We start from the raw sequence: 16,289 nt of genomic DNA on the forward strand, positions 1-16,289 counted from the left end.
TAAGTGCTGCAGAGACATCACGAAAGCTACCAGCGCCTCTGCGGAGGGACACATAGCACGGATGTGATATTCACAGGTGTGCAACTGCCTGAAGCAGCGTGTTAAAAAGATCCAACATTATCCTACATCTTTAGGGGTGTTTACTTTTGTTAGCAGTTACAATCAACACGGCGGTCACGGATGGAGGACTCTGGCTATTGAAACAAATCTTGAGCAAGAAACATCCACACTATTCCATTTTCAAGCCCAGCATTCCCTGTGGACAGAGGCCCAGTTTTAGGTTTTTGGAATGCTTTCTAGGAATCGAATTTTCCCAGTTGGTGCCCTGGAAAGGTTTTATCCTTTTATCACCCGGGCGCGGTGACGGTGTGCGGCGCAATCTGCGGGAAAACCGCACACTGCAGGGCGGGGCGGAGGCTCGGACTATTTTTATGTCGGCGACTGCTTCCGCTTCAGTAGTGGGCGCTAAAACAGATGTAGTTGTTTTTTAATGCCCGGCGGAGTGGTGGCGGGGTGGGCGGGGGGTGAGGGGGGGTGAGGATACGGGTTAAGTCCCCTTTCGTTTGGGCAAGAAACTGATCCTTTGGCACAGCGCTGCCCCTCCTTATGTGGCTCCGCGACAGCTTGTCCCTCTCTCCACGTCCCGCGCGGATCTCCCGCGTCCCGGCCGTGGTTGCGGGGCTCCGTTACCGCTCTCGAAGTGCGCAGACCTAGGGCAGGCGGGACCGAAAACTCAGTAAAAGCGCAGCGCGAAAAAAACATGGCGCTGGGAAGCAGTATGTGCAAAATCCGCAAGGAATTGCAGTAAATTCCTTTTTGTTTGAAGAAAATTTACAACTTGGTAATAGACCTTTTTATGACCTATTTGGGCTCGTCATTGGCTGCGGCTGGTCATGTGCAGGCAGCGAGCGCTTTCATGGCCTTTTCCTGATTTCCCTGGCGAATTTCCCCCTGCATTCTGCTTTCAGAGAGCCTCAGCCCCTCTTTTTCTAACCTTTGTCTAGGCTGAGGTGTATGGCAGTCGCCCTTACGTTTGTGTCCCGCGCCCTCAAACCCACAGCCGTTTCCACTGCCTCCGCACTGACACTTCCCCGGTCCGCCTCCTCTCCCGCGTCCACGGAGGGATGCGCGGAGACCCTCGCCCGCCGCCGGGTCGCATCCAGCGCCTTGCTTCTCTTCCACCGCTTGATGCCCCACTGCCGCTACTTCCTCCGGCACAAGGATTGCTACGCGGGTGCAAAATGGATTACAGCGACCCTCCTGGGCTCCTCCGCAGGCAGGCAATGCCGCGAACTAACTGGTAAGCACTCAGCTCCTCTCGGGCTGATCGCCGATACTCAGCGCCCGCGCATCGCCCTGTTACGCGGCACGGCACCGACTTCACTGTCCTCCTGTTACCCTTGGTCAGTAGTCCCTCCGCAGTCCCTTGTTCTTTCTATTAGTATTGCTATGGCTATTACTGCTTTTCCTGCTAATACTGTTGTTGCTATTGCTATTGTAATTATCAGTGGTGTTAATTATTGTTAATCATAGTGGGCATGTCGCAGAGTGCGAGCGGCCGTTGTGCGTGGTCTGGCACGGAAAAGGCTCCGCGGGCCGCGCTGGCGCTGCGCTCCTCGGCATTCCCCGGCTAGAGGCAGAAGGCTGGGGCGCAGTGCGCACAGGCAATGCCTAGCCTGCCGGTGGGGATTCTTCCAATAAAAGGCATTCTTTTTTTTTTTGTATACTTTCCCACCTGCCGGCCTGAAGCGCGCTGTGATGATGCTCTGGTTTGTTTTCCCCATGGTGTAAGGGCGGTCGCTTAACTTTAAAGCTTAACAGGTGTTTTCGCAGAAGAATCGGGGTCAGTGCTCCCGCAGGAGTGGAGGGCGCGGGACGACCCTGCCAAGCCCGTCGAGCCAGGGGCTGTGCCAGGGGTCAGCCCCGGGAGCCCCTCCTGCCCCTCAGGGACGCTTTCTTACGTCCTTCTGCCGCTGTACCACGGAGTCAGGGCTGAGGCTCCGACCTGCTCCGTGGGCGGCGTACAGGCCGGGCTCGGCAGCCGGAAGCGCACGCCAGCACTACAGTTACTGACCCTCGTGGAAACATCGAGGGCTAAATGGGGAATGAGTTCTCGGGAAAAAAACCCAACAACAAAAACACAGGGTTATTTTGTAATATGCCGAAAGGATAGAATAGTCACATAAACTCTACCTTCGTTACCTAGATATGTGTATATATCCAATTCACATTATCTATATATATGTATATATGCGGGTACACCTCTACTTCTCTCTGTAGAACACGTATTCTTTGAAAGTGCATTTTTATATATATTATTTATCTCATCTTTTTTAAAATGTTAATGCACTGTAGAAAACACGCTGCCTGATATTTACCGAGGTGGCAATGCACCGTGCCATTGCGATGCAGGAATTCACCGAATCGCGATTTATCTCCAAATCAGCCAGTTAATTAACGGTAAAACAAAACGCTTGATTAAACAATACACAGTGAGGGTGCAAAGGTGAGAGAGTCGTGCCCCGGGTACGCATTTTGGAGACTTAAAAGAAATTCTGCTTTAATCCGTCCCCGAGCACCTCCTCAGCCTACTAAGCCCGACTCCCACTACAGTAAACGATAAGATCTCTGTACCCCATGCTTTAGCTGTTTGCACCAGCCGACCGCCCTGCTCTGCTGCAGGACCCGGGGGTTATTTAGGACGAATCATTTTCAACATAGCAACAGTCTTCAACAGTAACTTGGAAAGTATGCACTGCATTAGGTTTCACTCTCAGTATCCTTTCTAGGTGACATAGTAATTATATCTGTTTGGCTATAAATCTCTACAAAAACTTTGGAAAATCTCGCTCCTTGAGCTGTTTTGAAATTATTCGTAGCCTGGGGAAAAAGAAGAAAACAAAAGCAGGATGTTCTAAGGAATTCTAATGTGCATGTGTGTGTCTCCGGATTCATCTGCTGACACATACGGATACACATATGCATTTATTATTTCATTGGTTTATATGGGAGTTCGGCTTCTCCCCTTTCTAAACGGCTTCCTTCCTTGTTTCCTTTTGCTCTTATTATTTTTCTTACCGGGTGTATTTATTTATTTGTTTTTATTAACATTGAAGTACACATAGGTCTGTTTATGTTCTTAAACATACCTATGTAATTGTAAGTGTTCATAGCAAACTCTGTATATACGTATATATATATAAGGCACATATGAGGACTGTAATTTTATATCTACACCTAGATAAGTATAGATGTGTTGGTGTGCTGAAATCTTTGACATATAGAATTCACAGTCCCGTTTCTCACACTTGCTTCGTTTCCCGTCGTATTCGACAGAATTTATGACTCATCTAATTTTTTGTTGAAAGGAAACAGCCGATCCCTAGCCTACCCTTTACTGACGCACGGGCAGTATAAAAACACCATACAAAACAGCCGGCAGGAAGGGGCAGCCTGTGCTCCCTGGCAGTGCCCGGGTACCGTTGGCACAGGCTACCATTTGGGAAGTCAGGCTGGGCTCCCGCTTAGATGCTGCAGGTTGCCTGGAGGAGAAGTGTAGCCTCTGTTCCCCGAGTCTGGCAGGGCTTTTGTGCGAGGAGGGGAGGCGGTGTCCACTGCGGACCCGAGAAATCGGATGACCGGGCGAAGAAATACACGTTGGTTTGGCTCTCTTAAGAACAGAAAATGCCGCCTATTCGTTTTCTCGTTCCCCAAACAAACATAATTCTCACGGGGTGTTTTATGAGAGCTTGGGACAGGAAAAAAATTCCGAACAAAGACGGTATTTCACCCCTCGGTTGGCAGGCAGCTGTTAAAGGTATTTACTGCTCTACTGCAGTGCGGCAGTCAATGCTGCTGGAGCAGGAGAGAAGAGAACAGGAAGCGAAAGGAAAGGATGAGGCACAATAAACATTGCAGCAGGTCGCGGAGGCCGGGCGGGGTGCGGAGGAAGGGTCTCTGCCAGAGACAAGAGGCAATAAAATTCCATGCAGTGTCAGCAGGCTCTGCCCAAACCCACCACTCACATCCCATCACCAGTGGGGGAGGGGGCGGCGAGAGGGGGAGGCAGTCCGCACTGCCTACCCAGTGCCCCACACCGGGAGCCACCCGAGCTGGAGCCTGGGAGAGCGGGGGGGTCACCGCAGCCTCCCGCCCGGCGCTGCCGTCGATGCCCCGCTCCGCCGCCTCTGCCCGCGTGTAGGCACACGGCCCGACGGCCCGTGACGGTGTCACCTGCGCGCGTCTTCACCGCTCGGGGCTGCCGAGCCGGGCCGCGGAGCGGCCGCCGGGGGCGCGACAGGCCCCAGCCGCCGCCACCAACCATTATGTCTCCACGGACTCTTCCAGGAGAAGGCGCTGTAGGACAAGGCTGGCCGCTCTCCCCTCGGGGCGAGGGGCCCTCCGCCCGGCCACCAGCTTCGGGCCCTCTCGCCTGCCCATAGAAGAGGCCCACCGGCAGGCGGGAGGAACGGGTGGGGCTCCATCGTCCTTCTCGGGCGTCTCCAGCTGCGTCCCGGTTGTCCCACTCCTTCCAGTGCCACGACCTTCTGTCTGACGTGGCTCCACAGCCCCTTGGCGAGTCCCGATGCACGCCCTTCCGCACTCTCTGCCTAAACCGCAGCGCCACAGAGCTCCCCTCGTGTGCCCCGCCGCCCTCCCGGTCACCACCCCGCCCTTTGATGTCGGGCACCCACCTCTTCCCATCCTGTCCCTTTGATGTGCGTGCCAGAGCTCTGTGGTGACCCGCACCCTCCTTCCCGCCGGCTCCCTTCCCGCGGGCAGAGCCCCCGGCCCCCGCATATCCTCCCTGCCTCCTGCAAGCCGGGGCCCGGCAGAGTTCCCTGCCTCGGCCTCACCTGTTGCCTCCAGGCTTCACGATCCCGAGCCGTGCCCGGACATGACCCTGGCGGCACCCATCTCCCCGGGCTTTGCCTGCCCCGGCGAGACGCTCCCACGGCCCCCGGCCTCCCCTCCCTGCCCCGCACTCCTCTCCCTCTTCCCCCGCGGACCCGAGGTGTCGCCGCCGCTGCCCCCGTTTGATGTTGAGGCGCGGCTCGACACCGCCCTGCCCGCTCCGGGCCTATGCTGCCACCGAATCTGCCTGCGGACAGGAGAGGCTGCGGGCAGGGGCCTTTGCATGCCTACATCCTGCTTGGTGAGGGCATGGGCGACGAGGTGACTGTGGAAAGGTCAGAGTTACAATAAAAGCAGAGGGGCATAATGCACTGGATGTTATCGAGGCACTTGGTCTTCAAAGTCAGAGATGGAGCCTGTAATTTTCTAGCAGTGTGGTCCTCAGGATAGGATGCAGGTCGTCGTGTCTGTCAAATAACATCAAGAGCAATAGTGGCTTACACATGTGATTCAATTTCCCCAACCTTTTTATCACAACGATTACCAGAGGGAAGCCAATTGTTACTGTGTTACTTCATTACACATCCTATCTGTCTCTGGATTGTCAGCTACAAATATGAAAACTTGCATAAAAGCCTAGAGAATGAACTGGCCAGAGCTTCAAAGCCAACTTTCATATCTGCATTTTAGAATAGGAAATGTGACAATCGTTCTAATTCCCTCTTCAAAAATGTCATGGCTAGAATTACTGAAGCATTCACCTTCTCCCTAGATGACAGGGAGGTGTATCTCGATCATCAATTCCTCACTATCCCACAGCCTCACCTTTCCCAGTCCCAGTCTCCTGGACATGTGTGACTGAAGCACATGCCTGGCCTGTTTTGCCAGGGGCTGATGCTTTGACTGGCTACTGTGCTACCATGTGTCCTGCCTTGGCATGGCACCTCTCCTCCTGCACACACAGGACTGTGTCTTATTTCCAGATTGTCGGCTTCTCCTGCCCACAAGATGGGCCAAGAGAGCCAAAGCAATCACAGGCATGTAGGGAGGGATGTGGCAGTCCCTATGCCAGCACAGGGGCTGTAGATCACTCATGGTCTCCAACGGCCTGGGACAGGACCTTCACCATACCAGGTATCTAGTACCAGGCCCAGGGCAAACACACTTAACTCTGCATCATGGTTCTTGTCATCTCAGACTAGTTTTCCCACATTTTGTTGCACTTCCTTTTTGCCCCCTACCCTCACATCCCACTTTGTAGGCTTTCCTCACCTCCTCCCAAGGGACAGACACTTTAGCTCCCTGTAGCTGCCTGCTGCTGAAGCCCTTCTTCCAGAGGCCAGTGATGATGAAGTGTTTGGGGAGGGTAGCTAGGGTCTGCCAGAAGCCTAATTCAGGGCCAACTGTGCCCAGGCCTGGATGCCTGAGCAAGGCTTGAGGTGCCCCAGGGAGTTTTGTCCTTGCCTGTCCAGGCCTGGGAGCACAGACTGTGCTCCACCTGAAAGCAACCCTAAAGTCAGATCCATGCCAGGCCATCTGCTACCACTCCTAGGGACATCTGGTCGAATCCCCTGGGCCTGATAAAGTTTCTTGGACTGTGCACTGCAGCCAGAATATCATCTTATGCACTGCCTCTGCTAGCTGCCCTGGGCAGGGGAGGGGGAAGGAGCTGTTTCCCACATCAAGCCATTAAAAAAGTGTGAAGGTGATGCCATATGATTAAGGCTTTGACAAGAGCAAGAAAAATAGTGGAATGCAAAGTCACTCTGGGTCATAAAGGAGGAACAGCGAAGGACCTCTGTATGGAAGGACCTCTGGTTGGTCTCTTCTCCCAGGCAGTTAGCAATAGGACAAGGAGGCATGGGCTTAATCTCTGCCAGGAGAAATTTAAGTTGGATATCAGAAAAAAATTCTTTCCAGAGAGAGTAATTGGAATGGCCTGCCCAGAGAGGTGATGGATTCACCATCCCTGGAGGTTTTAAACTGAGATTGGATGTGGCACTGAGTGCCATGATCTAGTAAACAGACTGGAGTTGGACCAAGGATTGGACTTGATGATCTCAGACGTCTTTTTCAACCCAGTCAATTCTCTGATTCTATGCCTCTTGTTCTCTGGAGGAAAACAAATTGATTAGCTGTGATTTTGGCCATCTCATGAGTACGGCAAGAGCCGAGTTGCCCTTTCTGGGCTACTTCAGACTTGTGTAGTCAGAAATGGCCAAATCAGAGCAGACAGTGGTGTTAAACAGGAACCACCCAGCTGGTGCTAACACCCAGCAAGGAGTTGAAGTTGACTCGTTCTTCAGAGCTGAGCCCCCGAGCGGAGGCGCACTCGCACCCACGGGCCGGGGCAGTGGCCGATCCTCTCTGCCGGCGGCCGGACCCCGAAGGGGCTGATGCAGCTATCCGCTCTCTGGCAAAGGCACAAACCCTTACTTGGACGCACCAGTAGCTGCTGCCCGCTTCAACACCCTCATCTTAGCCATGACAGATTGAGATCTGATGCCTAAGTTTCCTCATGCTGTGAAACTGCCAGCGACATTTGACTTCCTGTGCTCGGGCTCCTTGAAATTCTCACTTGCTAACTCACACCCTGTTCCCTTCACACCAGGGCTGTTTTATTGTTTTATAACCGTCCTTAAACTTCCAGTCCTCAAAGATCTTATTGTGGCAGGCTTCACACTTTCTCCCTTTCCGAAGCCCTGTGCCCTCACAGTTTAGAGCAGTTTGGTCCCTTACAAAGATCCGTCGGGTGGCAGGGGAACCCGCAGTCTCCGGCACAGCTCTCCCGAGCCACAGCTCATGAGACGAACAACTCAAAACCATTTTTCGGGGAGCCTGACAAAAATACCATAAACATCCAGGAAAGAGAGAGGGGGTTCTATCTTTCGGCTACTTGCTGTTTTTTGTTTTGTTTTCTCCTGACGTTGGGATTCCCTGTCCCCTGAGAAGTATAAAGAAATGTTTGAATGGGTATCCAGAGTGAAACAACCTCGGCTCCTTTCTCAAGAGCACTTTGAGAGCCCTAACTCCCCTTTGCAGCTTTCCCTACAACTCGCTCCTCAAAAAGACCGGCATAACGCCATGCAGCTGAGCTTCCACCCTCCGCCACTACTCCGACCCAGTCCCATTTTATAGGACAGTTTCAGCGAACCTTTATTTAGCGAATAAAAGTTTAAAGCTGAAGGTTATTTATGGTTCCACAGAGATAGGTCCTGAGTGGCTATTTAGAAGCACGTGATTCCAATAAACTTTGTTTTATGGCTTGAGAGTTGACAAGCCAAAATATAATTCCCACCATAAATTAGTTTAAGAGCATACAAGTGCAGATGCATTCGTTCCTGGAAGCAGTAATCGGGAAAGTGTTAGCAGGGAACCGTCGGCAGGAATGCGACCATGCAGGACTCTCTGCTACCGAGTCCCCCAGGCCGCGGGGGGAGTGCACAGTAAGTCTGCTCTCAGCCTCCCCGTCGCCGCGCTCGGGCACTGTGTGCTCCGAGGAACTTCGTGGGAATGGGTTACCAGCCCGGCAACTCGGAACAGCTCTGCTGGGGAAATGGGCAGGTAGAGCTCAGGCGGCAAGGGGTGCGATAGGATGTCCCTATCTGACATTTTTTAATTTAGTCGGATTTCTTATTTGCAGCTAACCTTGTTTGTTTGTTTGTTTGTTTTTAATTAAAAAAATGCTTAGTGCCAAAATGCTGTTAGTCCACTCTCCTCCTAGGCTCTGAATGTTATCCAGAGTGGGTAGAACTAAAGAAAACAAACAAACAAACAAACCCCAACCCAACCAAAAACCGTCTTGGGAACCTCTGTTTAATGAGCTATTGATACCTAGGAAATTGCCCTGTGTTTTAAACAATAGCTCTAAAAGATATCGTAGGAGGGCAATAGATGAGCTGAAAAATCGCTTACAGAAGAGAGCCCCCCCCAAGTACTATTTACTTTTAAATATATGACGCTTTTCAGGAGCATTAAATTAAATGCTTTTTTTTGTTTCCCTTATTGGGATCTTTGAATATATTTATTAAATATTTGAAGGAAAGATCAAGTTAAATCTTTCCCTCTAAACTGCAAACAAAGACTCATGTCTCGTGGTTACTGATAGGTTATTAGGTGATCTTAAAAAGGATCTATCTTAATCGGATGTTTATTCTAATAAAATTGTAGTTCTTTCTGTGCTATGTATGGATATGATTTTGCAGGGTGTATTGTGACATTTTGTGGGTAATTGTTTAACCAAGGTCATCAGAATATTTAATTTCTAAGTGACTGGATTGCCACAGAAAAAAAAGGAAAAAAAAGAAAAAAGAAAAAAGGCAAAAAGCGCGACTTTATTATTCTTCTTTTCTATCAGGGAAAGAGGGAGGTCTGATTTTCATGTATTTAGACATTATCCAACATAAAATTTAGATTATGAATATTAAAACTGAAAGATCACACCCCAGGCACAGGGAAAGTGTGTGTTCATAAAAAAACTGCCTGAATGCAACGTTGTCCTGATTTGGAAGGGGCTTCCATCCCACCTCTCTGCTGCTCACAGGATTTACCGCCAGCTTCTCTCTGCCTTCATCTATCAGACGTGGTTTGTAACTGTTCGCCAGAAATATCACCCGTATGTGGAATACAATAGTAACAAACGTTTTTATTGCAACAGGTTCGGCAGCATGGAAGGACATCCACGGTAAGTAAGATCTTATTTCTTGTAGAGTTTGCGTTGTTTGAAAATCGTATTTCTTTCCTTCAGACTGGAAAAACTAAAAATTATGATCCCTGTTGAATATGCTATCCTAAATAAATAAATTTAAAAAAAGAAAGAAAGAAAGAAAAAGACCATGTCAGCATGTGAAGTGTCTTGTGGAGTTGGTTTGTGGTACCACGTCATAATCTTGGCTAGCATTAAAAGCAGAGGAGTAGTCTCCTGGGGGTTAATTACAGAGCTGTACAGGTGTCCTCCTGCTCTTAAGCACTCCAAAACAATTAGCGTTTCCATTTTAACTCGGTACAGCGCCTCCCTGTGCAGAACCCGGACGGATCACGTTGTGTCCCAGCGCTTCATAAGCTTGGCTACTCCCACTCTTTTCTCCAGATTGGTGTCCCAAGCGTTTGGCACAGACTGGTGACTGGGTGAAAGAGGTGGCGGTAGCGGCGGGCAGTCAGCGCTGGCCAGCCGGGGCAGCCCAGCTGTAGCCGAGTCCTGCGGTCGGTAGAGCTCATTTGCTGCTGCTAGGTCTCTCCGGGCAAGGGAGACTCTTACATGGATTTAAATGCCGTGAAGGCACAGAAGGGAATGGGTATCAGGGCTTAGGAGGCCAATCCTTTAAGGTAGAGGTTTTTGGAACCCAGATGGTCCCGCATGAGCTGCGTTGGGGGGACTAAGGGGAGAACAGCAGACAAATGTTCATCAGGAAATGCTATTGAACCTTTCTGGCTCTGATGAGGAGCTAGGTGCATCAGACTTGATGCCCCGGGTTGAGATCGGCTTGACTCTCAAAGAAGGAAAGAAAACTTGTGATATTTGGAGATTGATTCGGATTTACACTGCCCTTTCCGCTTCTGCCAGTTCCGCTCTGATCGGGAGCATGTAGAGGAGAGGAGCTGCGTTTGTTTGCATTTCCCCATTTCCTCTCCCTGCTTCCTAACCAATAATCTATTTCACTGCCTGTGCCAAGCTTCTCCTTGTCTTTTTGCCTTACTTTGCTGTATTGGTTTTCGAGCCCTATGAATACGAACTAAAGGATCATCTCCAGCGTTGCAGTTTTGTGTTCAATAGGTAACTTTTCTCGTCTCGTAGCTCAGCCCAGCACTACGTAGATGTCCTTGGCATTTTATTTCAGGGCCGGCCCTAAACGTATGGATTACTTGTTTTCTGCTAACGTACATTTAGCATACTGATTATGAACAAGAATACAAAAAGGCTGATAGATCAAAAGTACTTTGTATGGACAGAAGGTGAATATATAACGCTTTTGTTCATCAATAACTCTTTGGCTTTGACCTGTCTGAGCAAGTGGTGCAATAAGGTGAAACGCAGGTCACAGCGTCTAACAAATATGAAAATGTGTAGTATTAAGCAGAGCGGGGACCTGCTGCTTCCCTAGACCCGTTGCTTCTCTCTGAGCAGCCCTCGTCGAGTTTGTCCGTTCCTGGGGGCTGCCCCAAAGGCGAGCTCGCTTTGGGGGGCGGGGGGTGTTACCCTCCCTGTTCAGTCGGGTAGTTAATAACCCCTGGGGGCGTGGGGTATCCCTCCTCCCCTCAGGGAAAGGAGGCGAAAGCTGTGCGAGATGCTTAAAATAGTTGTGTGGAGATTTAAATCATCCAAGGAGGGGATTAAGGACACAAAGTCGTTTCGAGGTGCACTTGCTGTGAAGAAGGCACCACCGCAGTGGTAAGAAAGCAGATGTTTAAAAATAGCATCTCACTGATCAGGCAGCTGGGAGTTAGAGCCAGGCAAACAAACCAGTACACACTGCTCGGATAAGTGCAACACCCCCAAATCTGCCCTCCGCAGTGGTTGGATGTATCACACCCGCACCATTATTTGTCCTTATGGTGCCTGTTTTAAATAGTGGAAGAAGTTGACGGCAGGACAGCAGTGAGGAGCTGGGTCAGACACAATTCATGAACTTTTGTACTCTTGTGTGCCGCTGTCGACAAAGTAAAAATAATGAAACTTTGTGATATGTTTGTAAATGATTTCGGCTGACCTCTCGCCCTGCCCTTCACCATAAACGCTACGGCGGGGAAAACCTGGGAGGGTATGAGGCTGTGGCTCGCGGGCAGTTCGCGGGAATAATAGCTAGACCAGCATAATGGGATGAAGGTAAATTGGGAAACTCTCTTCTTCCCGAGAGCAACTAACTCCAGCCTTTAATCTCATCTTTTTCATCCACCGTTGTTTCTGTTGTCGGCTGTTCTACTTCTGGTTCGATTTTTTACAAATTCTTTTTTATTTGGGGGAGGGATTTCTGATTATAGAGAATCTCTACGGATTCGTGTTAGTCTAAATAGCCAAAGACTTCTTCTTACATTACTCTAACCATTATTATTCTGAATAGCACAATTTGACCGATAACGTCCATTTTTCCGTAGCGAGGATGTAAATGGCAGGGAATTTAAAGAGAGCGGCAGGTCTTTCTGACAATTTGGTAGGGGAAATTCGTGGCTATGAATTGGTGGAGAGTCGTATAGCTCTATTGCAGCAGTAATAACAAGCTTAAATCTTTGCCGAAATCCCACCTTCTTGAAAATCCGTATTTCAAAACTGAGTCCCAGCAGAATAGTTTGCATTCCTCAGAAGACAGTAAGAGACTAAGAGAATTGCAAAGACCTGCTATATTGTAGATGAAAACAGAATGTTATTACGTTGTCTATATATACCCTGTAGAACCGAATTTGTGTGGTATTCATATAGTCACAGATTCGATTCTAGGGGAATATATGGTCGATGCAAAAACTTCACCTTTCTGCAAATAGTTAGAAGTTTAAACACTGGCGGAATCAAGAGGCATGTGCGTGCTGAACAGTTAGAAATTATGAAAGTTTTGCTGCCTCACTCCTCTTTGCTATGTTTTAGTACTTTTAAAAAACTTCCGTTGTCGTTTAGTCCTAACTTTCACTGAAAATCTGTGAATTTAAACAGTTAATTTCACCAGAAGTTACAAATTTTCGGGGGGGAGGGGGGGGAGGGGAAAGAAAGAAAGACATTATCTACCAACCAGTGAGTGACTCTTAAAAGATACTCATAAATTAGCTAGATATGCCAGACGTTAGCAAAATTTCCCTGTCAAGGGTCCAGATCGCATCAAAATATTTACGACCGCGACAAAAGCAGCCTTCTCCTCAGTGGAATGTTTTTACTTGTGTTTCAGGAATGATATTGATGAATGAAGACCGAATTTATCTCATTAGACCCGTGATACCTTTAACCTAATTAAATGGCGTCTCCAGTTCAATTGATTGAACTTTAGTAGTTAAAAGTGAACTGGTTTTTGCCATCTTTATGATTATACAAACATGCATGTACAGATTTACACCTCTACGTTGGCATTTGTGTCTGTGTGCACATACGTATGTACATGTGTATATTGGGGTTTGAAAGTGAATGAGAAGTTACTGATTGCCTAATTTTATTCAGCAGAACTAAATTCTGGTAACTTTTGGATGACCTCTGCGAGACAAAGGCAGGACAGATCTATTGTACGTCATATTACCCTCTTCTTCGATGGGTTTTCTTTTCCTCTCCTGCTTACTAGTTTCCTCCCTTTTAACTCCGCTTTGCTCATCGCTCTGTATATTCCTTTCGATTTTTGTTTAAATTTTATTTAAAACGAGGTACCAAGTCCCCGTGCTGATCCTGGCTGGTAAATCAGGCAGCGGGACTGCATCCCTTGAGGCTGGGGGAAGCCGGCTCAGACAAAAGGCTGTGGGCAGGGCAGCGGCCGCCGCCCTAGGGTACCCCTACACCTCCGGTACCTGGTTTGGGGGTGCGGCCCGCCGAAGAGGGGGGTCACTCAGTGAGAGGGATGTTATTGAGTGGAATCGGGGGAAATGCGGGGAAATGCGGCGGTGGGCGCTCGGCTCCCCATTGGCCGGGCCGGTCACATGCCCGCCTAACTTTATTCAGTTGACAGCAAGTAGGAGGGCTCTATGGCAGGGGAAAAAAGACAACACGAGAAAAATTAGTATTTTCTACCTTCAGAAATTAATGGCCATGAGTTCGTATATGGTGAACTCTAAGTATGTGGATCCCAAATTTCCTCCTTGTGAGGAATATTTGCAGAATAGCTACCTAGGCGAGCAGGGTGCCGAGTACTACAGTGCCTCTCAGGGCTCTGATTTCCAGCACCAGGGACTTTACCCACGGTCAAACTACAGCGAGCAGCCCTTTAGCTGTAGCAATGCCCAGGGCTCTGCCGGGCAGCCGCGGGGTCACGGACAGGAGCAATCCGGCCCGGCGAGCCACTTCCCCGGCCCAGGAGAGCATTGTCCACCGCCTCCAATGTCCAACTCGCGAGCCTGCAGCCAGCAGCCGGCCCTCAAACCCCCAAACGGCTCCGCAGTTAAGCAGCCAGCAGTAGTTTATCCCTGGATGAAGAAAGTCCATGTTAACTCGGGTAAGGATCCTCTTCTTACTTTGCCCTTCTACCCTGCTTCCGATCTTTCTCAGCGGCGCTTGCCCGAGTTCCTGCCAGGCTCGTGGACGAGCTTCTCAAGCCGAGGCGGCCAATTACACTCGCCATAAATTTTTATTGCTGAGGAAATAGGCCGTTGGCCATGCGGGGCTTTGCCGTGCAGGATAAAACTCCATTTTAGGAGCCTGCTAGAGGCTCCCAGCCTACCTAGCTGCGTGTGCCCGTAGTGCCTGCCTCAAACGAGAGGGAGAGCAGCCTGTCCATTGTAAGCAGATGGGACGAATCCCCCTCGGCCACATGCTCGCAGCTCGTAAGGTTTTCTTTTGTAAAGTCGAACCGGCAAGTTAAGATTAGCTTTGTAAAGTTCTCCGTATTTTTTTCCCAGTGAATCCCAATTACAACGGAGGGGAACCCAAACGCTCCCGCACAGCTTACACCAGACAGCAAGTCCTAGAACTGGAAAAAGAATTTCATTTTAACAGGTACCTGACCAGGCGCCGCCGTATCGAGATAGCTCACACTTTGTGTCTCTCTGAGCGCCAGATCAAGATCTGGTTTCAGAACAGAAGAATGAAGTGGAAAAAAGATCACAAACTGCCCAACACGAAGGGCAGGTCTTCTTCCTCTGGTTCAAACCCCCATTTACAAACTGGTTCCAAGGACCATCAGACTGACTTGACAACTTTGTAGAAGAGGTGAAATTTTCCATTTCATCCTTCGCTTCTGACCAGTACTGTACATAACTGACACTGCCCAAGCAGAACCTGCATGTAGCAGCTAAGGACACGAGAAACTGTCATCTTTCTTTAAGGTACTGTTGTACAAAGGAGACAAAATGACGCTACTTTGGACTTTATTTTATTTGCCTCTTCTAGCACAACCTAGAAGAGGAAAACAAAAAAAGAGGAAGGAAAGAGAAAGGGAAAAAAACCCCAAACCATCACGCAGGCAGTGGGAATTTGGAAAATATTAAATGAGACCTTCTGTCCTTAAAAAGTAATAAATCATTGAAAATGAAACTGTCCTGTGTTTCAGTTTTGAATTCGAAAGTGAAGATTGGAGGCTTTACTCTGGGATTTATAATTTGATTGCCTTTTTATTCTATATAATTTCGGGAGGATGCATTTTGAGAAAGTTTAGAACAGGAAATTCATAGTATAGTCTTTTATTTGAACATAAAAACTGGTAATTGTGAACTTTTTTTTGTGCTGCTTTACCTTTCTTGGTGTAATGAAAATACTTGCTCATTTTCATAACGTCTCAGAAGGTGTGCATAGGAGTTAAGGGAAAACGGGTTATTTTATGTTCTGATAGTGTTGGTATATTTATTTATTTGTTACATAGAAGAGAGAAGACAAAAAGAAAAAAATAGTCAAACCAAAAACGGGGAAGAGGAGCTGAAATACAATGTTTCTCCTTCCCAGTCTCATAAACACATATGTAATGTTTATTTGTCTTGACCGTACAAAACTTTCTTGTCCCCCCCGTTTATTTTTTAAAAAATTTTCCTTCTTTGTGAATAGGAAAAATGTCCCTGCTCCTTGCTGTGTGTCATCCAGGGCTTACAGGCTTGAAATATGTTTTCAAAGACTGCTCTACTCAGCGTTGTGCTTTAAACCATCGATACCTCATTTAAAAATGGAAAAGGGGGGGTGGGGAGGGGGAAATAAGAAAAGGACAGAGGAGACCATAAAAAACAATACCTCCCCCCCTCAAAAAAAACCCCAAACACGAAACAAACAAAAACCCAAAGCAAAACAAAAAAAGAACACAAAGCAAAAAGTTAATGCGATTTCTGATATAACCTGAGCCATTCAAAGCTGAAAGCTGATTGAATTATTTCAATCAGATTCCAAATTTCTTTTCTTCTGGAGAGAGATAGGCTACGTGGGCTGCTGCTTTGGTTTGGTTTGGGTTTATTTTGGTCTGTTGAGTTTTTGTGGCTTGGGTTTGTTTAGGTTTTTGGTGTTTTGGTTTCTCTTTTCCTTTTCTTCTTTCTTTCTTTTTTACTGCGACGGTTGGAAATCTCAGCAAGTTGTTTCCAGGGTAAGAGGAAAGGCGTGGATGGGAGTAGAGCTGGTCTAATACTCGCTGATTTGTCCCTGACTACTGGTTGCCAAAGTTTTAGTAGGCTGTATCTACTAAAGCCAACAAAACCAGCTCCCTCAGCCACTTCCACCTCTGCTCAGGCGATTTTAAAGCTCAGTCCTTATCTCCTGTACCCTCAGGGCACCCTGGGAGAGGAACCGTATCGTCGAAATTGTGAGGAGAGGATCCCTTTATTAAAGAGAAAAGGGGCAA

General features: G+C 48.5%; 2 protein-coding genes across 7 annotated transcripts in view; both read left to right on the top strand.

Moving 5' to 3' along the window:
- The first annotated feature begins 1,240 nt into the window (after nt 1-1,240).
- HOXD3 (homeobox D3) overlaps nt 1,241-16,289 on the top strand; it is a 31,610-nt gene continuing 16,561 nt past the window's right edge. Inside the window, exons 1-2 of one of the 3 annotated variants that reach the window (XM_071562234.1) lie at nt 8,246-8,300; nt 9,512-9,538. The gene's annotated coding sequence lies outside the window, so the exon portion shown is untranslated. Of the gene's footprint in view, nt 1,301-8,245; nt 8,301-9,511; nt 9,539-11,641; nt 11,678-12,994; nt 13,054-16,289 lie in introns of those variants that run through there. The other 2 variants (XM_071562238.1, XM_071562240.1) reach the window with 2 other exon arrangements.
- On the top strand, nt 1,282-15,626 carry HOXD4 (homeobox D4). 4 transcript variants are annotated; one of them, XM_071562246.1, is made up of 4 exons: nt 1,282-1,300; nt 9,512-9,538; nt 12,995-13,970; nt 14,374-15,626. In XM_071562246.1, the coding sequence occupies exons 3-4, from the start codon at nt 13,415-13,417 to the stop codon at nt 14,676-14,678; spliced, it is 861 nt and encodes a 286-aa protein (XP_071418347.1). In that variant the 5' UTR covers nt 1,282-1,300; nt 9,512-9,538; nt 12,995-13,414; the 3' UTR covers nt 14,679-15,626. The 4 variants fall into 4 exon arrangements, with proteins under 4 accessions (XP_071418347.1, XP_071418345.1, XP_071418346.1 ...); XM_071562244.1 differs by lacking the exon at nt 1,282-1,300 and adding an exon at nt 8,271-8,300; XM_071562245.1 differs by lacking the exons at nt 1,282-1,300; nt 9,512-9,538 and adding an exon at nt 11,209-11,242.

Source organism: Pithys albifrons, chromosome 8 (genome assembly GCF_047495875.1).
Source record: "Pithys albifrons albifrons isolate INPA30051 chromosome 8, PitAlb_v1, whole genome shotgun sequence".
Classification (NCBI taxonomy): Eukaryota; Metazoa; Chordata; class Aves; order Passeriformes; family Thamnophilidae; genus Pithys; species Pithys albifrons.

What these genes read in the sequence shown, in the direction of transcription:
- HOXD4 (XM_071562246.1), top strand. Translation starts at nt 13,415, where the DNA reads ATGCGGCGGTGGGCGCTCGGCTCCCCATTGGCCGGGCCGGTCACATGC. An exon ending in GAAAGTCCATGTTAACTCGG is followed by an intron (nt 13,971 to 14,373) that starts GTAAGGATCCTC and finishes TTTTTTTCCCAG; the next exon opens with TGAATCCCAATTACAACGGA.